General features: G+C 34.6%; 1 protein-coding gene across 1 annotated transcript; it reads right to left on the reverse strand.

The window, feature by feature from the left end:
- Positions 1-780: 780 nt before the first annotated feature.
- On the reverse strand, positions 781-6,024 carry LOC136968310 (uncharacterized). The gene is made up of 4 exons (XM_067262346.1): positions 5,990-6,024; positions 4,408-4,629; positions 2,882-3,065; positions 781-1,511 (listed from the first exon to the last, which is right to left on the reverse strand). The coding sequence occupies exons 2-4, from the start codon at positions 4,609-4,611 to the stop codon at positions 826-828; spliced, it is 1,074 nt and encodes a 357-aa protein (XP_067118447.1). The 5' UTR covers positions 4,612-4,629; positions 5,990-6,024; the 3' UTR covers positions 781-825.
- Positions 6,025-10,713: the final 4,689 nt, after the last annotated feature.

Consider the following 10,713-nt stretch of genomic DNA (forward strand, 5'->3'; position numbering starts at 1 on the left):
CGAAAAAAGAGGGAAAAGACGAATTCCACATATTTTAGGATTTACATGAATTTCTGCAAATTTCTATACATGGCAAAAATTGGAGAAATTTGCAGCCCGCGAAGAGAATATTGTGAAGGTGTAGTGGCAACACCGTTTTCATCTGTGATCTGTCAGGCACCTCACTACCTTACCTGTTGGCCCGGCCTGGTCTTCATTAAAAGGCTCTCTTTGTAAACATAGTTTGATAGCCGAAATAAGATGGCAGTTTGCTGCTCTGGGACCTGGAATCAGATCCGAATTGGCCAAAAATTCAGGAATTTTTCAGGAGTGGTCGATCCGAATATGTCGCCCTGTCCCTTAATACCCAGCCACTCCACTGTGGGCCTTGTTGAAATCATAATGGGCTTACTAAAAGAATTCCTCTTAGTGTTTGCACAGAGCTCATATTTGGTTCTGTGGAATATGACATTGCAACACACGGGAGTCTCCTGGAAAGATATTCAACAGGAACCTGGTTCCTATTTGGATGTTACACACGTGAAGAATACCCAGTTGTTGAGGTGCGAACTCACGAGAAGTAATGTTCAGTTGTTTTAGCCACTCTGCCACTGGTGGGCACTTGGGCGAAGAGAGAAAAAATATTAGTAAAATTGAATAAAAATTATTTTATTAAATGATATTTAAATAATTTGAATTACATATATATTTTATACAGTTTTAATGTCAATTGATCTTTAATAAATACACAGAATGATTTGAATAAAAGTTAAATGTAATATACGGGACATACATTTTTTTTAAAACAAAGTACCTTACAATTGCATTTAATAACTTAATTATAATTTATGCAATCCACAATAAAACAATTGTTGCAATATGTGATGAATCTTCTATACATTCTTCTATAGTACTTGTGTTTTTACAAATATTCGGAATGTGTTCCACACAGAAATACATGCCGCTACTATAATAGAAAATTGGAATGTTGGAAAATTCTTTACTAAAAATCTCAACGTCGACAAATTTTGATCGATCGTTGCACCAATTTATGTACCATTGGTTGAAATATAACATAATACAATTGTTCCAAGCAATGTTGTATTGCTTCAATTCTGTAACTTTCATTTGTTGTAGTGTATGATCTCTAGGCACCTTAACTGATAATGCGTGTACCATCCTTCCCGAAAACACAATACATCTGTATGTTCGAGGTAAACCATAACCTGATATACCGCTTACTGCGCATTGTGGTATAACTTTCTTGAAGGTGTCCTCCAGTCTTCCATCTACGATCCATAGGACGCATTTCGTTGCTTCTTTTGAAATATCTGTCAATTCTGTAAACCACGTGGGACCCGGTTTCAGCTTCTCATTGATTTCATCTTTTGAAAACACGAAACGACTTATTTTCAGTCCGGGAAGTCGAGGAAAAACAGCGATCCATATTGGTAACAGATTTCGTGGAGAATGTGTAAGAAGTTTAATGAGCCTTTGAGAATATCGCCGGTCGTTTATATGATTATTTTTACCTGTAAAACGTTACGTTTTTATATTAAATTTGTTAAATTTCTCTTACATCCTCACTAGTAGCTTAATGATTTTATCTACCTACACATTTTCGGCATTTCTAAGAAGTTTAACAATATTTTAGGTTGCAGTTTCGTGCCCGACCAACGGACTGGCTACGTGAAGTTTTCTTACTTTCTTTCACGTGTGTAAGATCTAAATAGAGACCAGTTTTCCGTAGAAAGTCCTCTCTGGAGGTATCATCGCTTGGCAAATCGACTTCTAAGTGTTTGTTGTTTTATTCCATTAATGCGATAATCGTATATGAGGAGTCCTTGGATTCACAGATTTTTCAAAGTCAACAGAATGATTTGCAAATATTTTGACTATATATGAAGTGTTTGTTCATGATTTGCATTGTTACTGATTAATTGAAGGAAACGGAGGCGAGATAGTGACAAATTACATTTTTGGTCAAATTGAAATAATCGTGCCAGCTGTACGTAAACTAAGCAGGCTTCAATATTCAATATGGAGATACGTCAGTCAACGAGGATAAGGATTCTGGTTATCAACCACCAAGCACTGATGTTTCAACCACAGAGAAGTGAAACTGAGGTTAGTGTTGCTTGGTTTCGTCCTAAAATTTGACCTATGTTTCGTCAACATACGAACACTTCTAACAAATGAAATTAATTTTCTATTATAATTGAAGTAACGCGTAATTGTTTTGCTAAAGTTATAAGTTGATATTCATATTATTTTACATATTGTAATAGATGATGCCCATGATTTTGTTTGTTTTTTATTTAATTGCGAATACTGTAATATTTTCAAATTAAATTTACGAATAAATGCTGAAAAACACATTAATCATGTTGCATGTTACTTATTCTATAGGGTAAAAATACAGCCAAGCTAGAAAATGTTGATACAGTGTCTCTGAAAAGACTTCAATGCAAGGAACGTGTGTCATAATTCTTCGTAATTATTGGAAGTACCTCATTCGGGAAACCTGAATTAATAACAAAGAAGTTGCGAATATATATGTGGTTATTAAATGTGATTTGGCGATTTGACCCACCTTTCAAAAGTATCGTATTCGCTCGAAACAGTGGCAATGAGCTTGACAGATTTTTGCCACAATCCCTCTCAAATGATCCAATCTATAACAATGCAAATAGAATGTTTTTCGCGGAACGCCTTCCGGGAAGAACATTCTATAGAACACTGGCCCCTATTTGGGTATTAGACACGTAAAAAATCGGAACATTCCACGTATCCAGCTGCCGGTGAGACGCAAACCCACGACTCGCATTCAATTAAACATCAATAATATGCCCACCATTGATCACTGATGGACATTTTGCTAATGTTTCAATAAGATACTTACGACATTGAGCATCCAACCGCGATAAAAGTCGTCTTGTCTTAGTTTTATCGCTTCTTTCCCTGATTTGCCACCAATGTCCATTATATCCTGTCAAGAAGTTAGTGTTGCCATTTCGTGTTTTGAAGTAGCGAACAACATATTCTGGATAGAAGTTCGTGATTGCAATTATCTGACGTGGTAAGGCCTACATATGAAAAAGAAACAAATATTCCACTTAAGAGTGTAATTAATGTAGTGTAATTAATCGACCACCAGGCATTCCTTCATCCTTTTATTTACTATTCAGTCGATACGCGTTGGTTAACACGTTTCGGGCTCAATATTGCCCCACTTCAGACAACTAATTTTTTTTTTAACACACAATTTATAAATGACATCAAATACATTCAAACGATACAGATAGCTTACAAACATACCTATAAATCACAATCGTTCGGAATGGACTACATTTGATGTTTACAGAATAGGTATATAACTAGTACAAATAATTATTCTTATCTATATTTGAAAAAAAAAATTAAAAACCGGAATTACAGTGCTAATATTACATCACGTTAATTGACAAAATCCATAGAAACAATTTACAAACATACGTTTTTGTATCTATTTTTTTGGAACCCACCTAATTGACGCACTTGAGGAGTGGGTGAGCCAACCAGTACAGAATATTGTTCCTATCTATGAAGAAGGTTTTTTAAACCGAGTTATTATACTATGCTATGTATACAAATCTGTTTTTGTACAGTACCTGCTTTTGCATTTCCATACAAGTGTTCATAATGTCCGTTCATATCCCTTCAAAGGTAATGGGACGTGAAAGCAAGTTTTACGTTTCTAATTCTATCATTTTCAGAAATTCACAATGAGTTAAAACATAACGATAAGCCTCTTATAATTAAGATGAGGAACCTATTTTTTCTCGTTGGTAAAATTTGATAAAACCTTTAAAGCTCTCAAAGCACAAAACAGCTGTATTCTTACGTATGTTTCTTTATATTAGCGAGGTTGAGGCCGAAGTTTTAAACGCGAAAACGTGTACGTCAGACGTTCAGCGCCGCTTTCCTGTAAGCCTAGAAGTTTGACAATGGCGTTTGGAATGTCGAGCATGACGCCACTGACTTTCCAAACGCCATTGTCGAAACTTCTAGACTTACAGTAAAGCGGCGCTGAACGTCTGACGTACACGTTTTCGCGTTTAAAACTTCGGTCTCAAACTCGCTATTGTCTTTTTTGCTTACATTGTGCAGTATCGTGCTAATTTGCATATTCTCACGTAGTGAGATGGCAGAACCACAACTAGATATTTGGAAGATTGATTATCATTTTTTGATGGCATTTGTATTTCTTTTTGTGTTGATTGTCTGTTTTTGAGTCTAGAAGATAGTTTTTCATATTTCGGTGGATGAAGGCATACCTGGTGGTTTGATAATTCCAACATTACAATATCGAAAAATACAGAAAACCTGTGTAAACCGGCAGGTTTACACAGGTTTTGCTGTTTATTCTCATCTTAAAGTATATCTTACCTCAACTGCAATCCTTATCCTTCGTCTCAGTATGGATTCTCCTATTTCCTTCCAGAATGAGCAAACTTGCATGCAATTCTCTACTTCGGAATTATCGAGAGTTGTGAATATACGAATCATTATTTCGTATATGAAGGCAATATTCAAATTTTGCTTCGAACGGCTTTTACACACTAATTCACACTTCTTTTCTGGTTCATCCATTATCAAAACGTCTATTTTCTACAATATTTATTCTGTAATTAACAATATATCTTCGTGAATCAATAGAAGTGAAAGTTTTCAATGAAAATAACGTAGTAAATCATACATTTTGCATGACTGTACAGAAAGATATTAGTATTGTACGAGGTATAGATTAAAATCCAGAGTTCAAACACCAGATTTTAGTAAATTAAATAATAAAACTATTAATATTTTACCATTGGAGTATCTTTCCTAATTTAGAAAACATTTTTATTTAATTATAATTAGTAACAGACCTATGCCCTGTTGCAAGCTTTTCAAATTTCAAATTTTAACAAGATATACTAGCTATAAGCAGATTTGATTCGATAAAGTTACTTGTAATCAGTAACATGCTGCAATTATTAAAAGTCTTGTAGATTTGAAAATTTATGGAATTCGGCTTTAATGTGAGCATAAGTCTAATTTACCTGACAAGTCAGAAGTTTGGAGTATGAGATGCTTCAAATTGGATCTTTTTAACGACTCATACAATATATATACGTATTAGTATAAAAGACAAAATGGTTCGTAAGTCAGTTAACTATGTTTCTTGTCTATTGAACAAAAATGATGTAATATTAAAGAATTTTTGGTTAATGTAACCCTTCGTGCCAAGATGGCGGCTCGTCTCTGATTCCAGCAAGGAAACAGTGGGACGCACGTTCTAACCTAACCTAACCGAATTTTTGAAGACGTTAAGAACCGTACACTAATTGACTTTTAAGCACAAATTTATGCAAAATAACTGAACTGGTGTGTTTGTACAACGTCATTAAGATAGTTAAAATTAGCAGGAAAAAAAATTAAATTAATTTCACACGCAAATTACTTTAATAGTCTCCACTGTCGACTGTTTACAAGTGTAGTCCGAATGAATGTAATCGAATTTTTAGTATGATGTAACTTATGTCAAATTATATTTATTGCGTATTATTTAGCCATTTTACTAAGTCATATTTAATAGTTTTTACCAAAAACAGTGTCCGAATATACCCAGAAAGACTCGTCTAGTACGTTACATTGTTATAAACACCACATAAGCACGAAAAGACAATTCTCTACGTTCGATAGGTCAATCATTTGAATGTAAAAATCACTAAAAATAAATAAGCATATACCTGCAGATTAAAAATAAATGCTTTGTGAATGTTTCTTATTAATTCATAAACTTAAACAAAATTTTAAAAATATAAATCAACTATTTTTCTTTTCGTAATCACCAAATAAAAAAAGCCGAATTTATGTAAATTTATACAAATTTCACAAATAATATTTTTAATGATTTTCAATTTATAAAATATTTTTTATACAGGTTGTGACAAATGAAAGAGGAATATTTGCAGGTCTTACTGACCTTAAATGCATTCGATGTGCTCTTCACGTGTGGCACCACAGGCAATACTGCCATTCTGGCCAATCTCTCTCAAGCGCATAGATTAAGGCCCCGGTAGCTACATCCAACTAAACAACAGATCCACCAACGAAATTTTAACGATTCGCTGGGGCCGGGTTAGCCGAAGCGCCCTCACGTGAGTTTTCAGAACATCGTGGCCTAAGGGGCCATCCATAAATTACGTAAGGTATTTTGGGGGTCAAGGATTTCTTACGATTTCTTACTCAGGGGTAGGGAGTAATAGATGTCGTCTTACGTAATATTCTTCGACAATAGATATCTTATGTTGCTTCTGACTAATTTTTATTATCATAATATATATAGTGATAGAATTATCGTCGTTAACGAGCAGTTTTATCTTTGTTGTTTCATATATTTATTTATTATTTATTATTATTGTTAAGTTATCAGGAACATGTCAGATGCGAGGCGAGAGAGTAGACACGTGGCCGGATGGCATCGAGAAATGTCACGTGACACACTTCGTACGCGTCCGCTGTTCAATCCCCTTAACGCCTATTGACGTCTATAGACGTCCAGACCCGAGATAATTCGTACAAGTTACATATAGTTACAAAAAACGGTACTTTTGGCCCCGAAACATTTTTTTTTTTTTGATTTTTCGAATGTTTTCTGTCTCCAAATTTTTTGAAAAATTTTTACTTGCGCGAAAAAATTTTATTGCGATTTTAATTAACCTTTAATGACGCGCGATTAACGCTTAATTGTTTTTTTATGGGATTTTTTTTATGGAACTTCATTCATCCTTCTAAAGTTCTAGTGCCCGGATTTTACTTCGGTAAAGTTATTTAAAGCTATTTTCTGATGTCAGAAACAACATCCAATAGTTTTTTAATTTTTTTAATTAATAGATTTTATTATATATACGTTTAATTAAGTTGGGGGGTCGGAAATTTCAATTAAAATCGTAATTTTAAAAAAATATTTAGAAATATACCGCCATCTAGTATTCACCCTACTTTTTACCCTTCTCCTCCTGAGAGTTTCATGAGAATGTCCCGTGAAATACGACACCAGCTGTTCTCGAGGTCATCCAGCTGTGTAAACAATGACTCATCGGTGTCAGATTTCGCGGAAAGGCGAGACAAGGGAAATTGTACTTTGAAACCTTTTTTTTTCAAAATTAACACATATCTTTCGTTTGTTTTTGTTTTTATTACAGTAGAGAGTCGTTAATCGGAACGATTTTCAGTCGGACTGTGTCCTGCTGAATCGAACGTTTTTGATACTAGATTTACTGTACTTCTAAAGTATAATTTTTATGATTTTATATTCTTCAATATATTTATTTTGTTTGTACAAAATGCAGAAATAATTTTTAACGATACGATAGCCTCTATTATTGTTATAAAAATTTTCGTTAGGCTTAAAATCGACGAAAATTCAACACGATGCGACACGCAACGGAGAAAAATTTGAAGATCGGACAGGTTAATATATTTTTTCGTACATAATCGGTAATCGGAACAAATCACTAATCTGAACAACCCCAGTCCCCAATTGATTCCGATTTTCGACTCTCTACTGTATTTTTAATTATTAATTTTCAATTTAATTGTCGGAACGTAGTGACGACTAAGGGCTGTTTCACACTATGACCGACTAGACCGACCGGTCCGATCCGACCGATCCCATAATCGGACCGACTAGTAGTAAAAGCATTCACACTGAGTACGATTATGTCGGTGGCCGACTCGTAAGGACCAATCGGAACGCGTCTTACAGATCAGAACACTAGCCAATCGTGGTAAGTTTTTCAATTTAAACAGAAAACATGGCCGTCTTTGAAAGGTTGTCGTGTGTTCGCGGGCTAACGACACCATTTTAGCATTTTTAATGTCGCTTTCTCTTGTAAATGAAATGTATTATGGTGAATTAAAGTAATTCGTTTTGTTAATATCGATAAGTGCCTGCGTATTTCTTAATAAAGTTGTTCTTAAACGAAGCAAATAGACGGAAATAAAAAATCGTTCGTAACTTTTAAACGGTTGATCGTAAGTAATATTTTTTTAATACCAATCGATTCAGCGTATCAAATTACGTTTAGATATGTCTACGTCTATTCGTTAATATGAAGTTTAAGACTATTTTTTAGCTGGATACCTTTCGCTTTACTCTAACCAATTATTTTTTTCAATGTCGCCTTTATAATCGGCTCGCCGAATATCATAAAGCCACGGATATTTTCTGACTTCGTTTATTAAAGCTTCCGAGAAACTTTACCTTCCGCCATTTTCTAACTTCGGATAAATCTAAACTCTGATTGGTTATAGCTTCGAAGCTCTCATTGGCTGTAGCTCACCGACTGCTCCGACGCGACTACAAATATTTAACTTTTTAAATCTGTCCGATTGGAACGACCAGTCGGTCGACCGACTGCTGTTGCCAATGGTAATACGACTAGGAGTCGGACCGGTCGGCCCAGTCGGTCATAGTGTGAAACAGCCCTAATACTTGACTTCGTGCATTCCTTGTCCGCAGAATAACTCTGGAATGAGTTGTCCGATCTTGATGAAATTTTCTACGACGACTCATCATCACTCAAGGATGAACTGGTTAAAATTTCAACTTTCAAAAATGATCCGTTCTTGTAGAACTGGATATAGGTGTTTTTCTTCAGTATGGATCATTTTTGAAAGTTGAAATTTTAGTCAGTTAATCCTTGAGTGAATGTGAGTCGTCGTGGAAAATTTCATCAACATCGGACAACTCATTCTAGAGTTATAATGTTGACAAAGAATGCATGAAGTCAAGTGTTAGTCGCTTCCTGCACGCACGTGTAGAAGCGCCATCTGGTGGTCGGAAAATATGACAAGCATTAAAAACGGTAATTTTGGAAGGTAAATGTTGTCGCTAACTGGACACACAACAAATATAAAGAATCTTTATAGAATAATAAGTTTAAACAAGTTTTCTTTTTAAAACATGGAGCAGCACCGAATCAATATTGATGGCTTTACGATCCATTCTCTCCTTCGTCTTCCTATCGTTAGTACGAAATTTCGATCTCTAAATGGAGAAGCTGCGCAGAGATTCCAAATTGAGATGAAGTCGCTCAAATTCATCATTATCGATGAAATGTCAATGATTGGTGCAAGAATGCTTTACATGATCAAGAGAAGATTGAGAGAGATAAACCCCGAGAAATATATGGATCGCCCGGGAAAATGTTATGTGTTTTCCGAATGATCCTTTCGAAGTTTTCCTATTAAATATACCTTCTTTTTAAAAAATAATAATTAAAAACTCATATTCCCTTAAACTGCATAATTACCCCAACAGAAAAAGTTAAAATAAAGGGAAGTGCAAGTTAAGAAAAAGCATTAAATTGATGGAAATTTAACACGACCCATACTGGAGATTGCACTTCGTCTAATGTGCCGCTCTGCAACGAAACAAGCTTAAGCAATGGCGTCCTCGAACAATAAACATTCGGTAAGTATTCCTACATGATTTTGTTTATAAAATATTTTATATAAATCGTTCCCCAAAAATTATACGTGTTTTGGAAATATTCGAGTCAAATTAGTCTAGAATCGATTAATTTTATGGGAGAAAAACCTTTCAAACTGTTGTACCTCTTTAACTACACAAGTGCCGAAAAATCTGTTTGGGAAATTTCTATAATTTATGTCTCGATTTGAAATAAAATTAAGAGAGAGAATGGTGCATTACCTAAACATAATTATCATTGATTTTAACCTATAAAAGTAAACAAATGGTTTTTCTAAAATCAAGATGAATTTCATTACTCACCACGTGTTAGACCCAACGTTTTCCAACCACGTTGTCGTTTGGTATACTTGTCCCTGTGGCGACAGCTTTGATTGTAATTCCAAAGGTCGCCACCAGGTGGAACACTGAACCCAACAAACTGGCAACCTGACTTTCGACCTTTCTCGGCTTGTGACTTCACTTTTGATTCGGACCTCGCTGTGTACACGCGTGTTTTCCATTCTATGTCCGACTTGTATAATCGCGCCATATATAGTATATGTAATAAATTTAAGTTTTTGTATGTAGTCTTGCTTTACATATCGTAAGTAATTAAGTACAAGCAGCGCTACAAACTGGTGACCCGAACGTGATATATGATTTATGGTGCCCGCTATCCGAAGAAGGACTCTACCGTACGACATGAAAACTCAATCCATTTGCGTCGGACATCCATCTTTTTTGAAATTGTGTAATCGTTCATCTAGACTAAAGTGGCTAGAAAATATAGTGTCGAAATCGAGCTTATTTTCTGTCCCTCTATTGGAGGTTGCCGCTAGAGGCGCTGCTGTCAATCGTTGTGCGACGTTGGCTGTATCATCCTATGTTTATATTGGTTTTAAGTTGGATTTTTAGTAATAAAAGAATTTAGATCGATAATAAATCATATCACAAGCAATCAATTATTATATAGTATCATTTTATTAACATTTATACATAAAGGAATTAGATTTTATTAATGCTAATTAAGATTCTTTTTAAATCAAATAGCCTATACTGAATTGTCTATTTTTACATTACAACTGTTGAGTACTGTACAAACACGTATTATTTAGAGTACAAGAGTATTCTACTCTTGTTATTACCAACAAGGTTTATTTATATTTACTAAAAAATATAGAATTTATCCTACTTTTAATAATAAAATGTAACTTTTATATGGCTTTGTG

Source organism: Centruroides vittatus, unplaced genomic scaffold (assembly GCF_030686945.1).
Source record: "Centruroides vittatus isolate TY-2023 unplaced genomic scaffold, ASM3068694v2 contig_10, whole genome shotgun sequence".
Lineage (NCBI taxonomy): Eukaryota > Metazoa > Arthropoda > Arachnida > Scorpiones > Buthidae > Centruroides > Centruroides vittatus.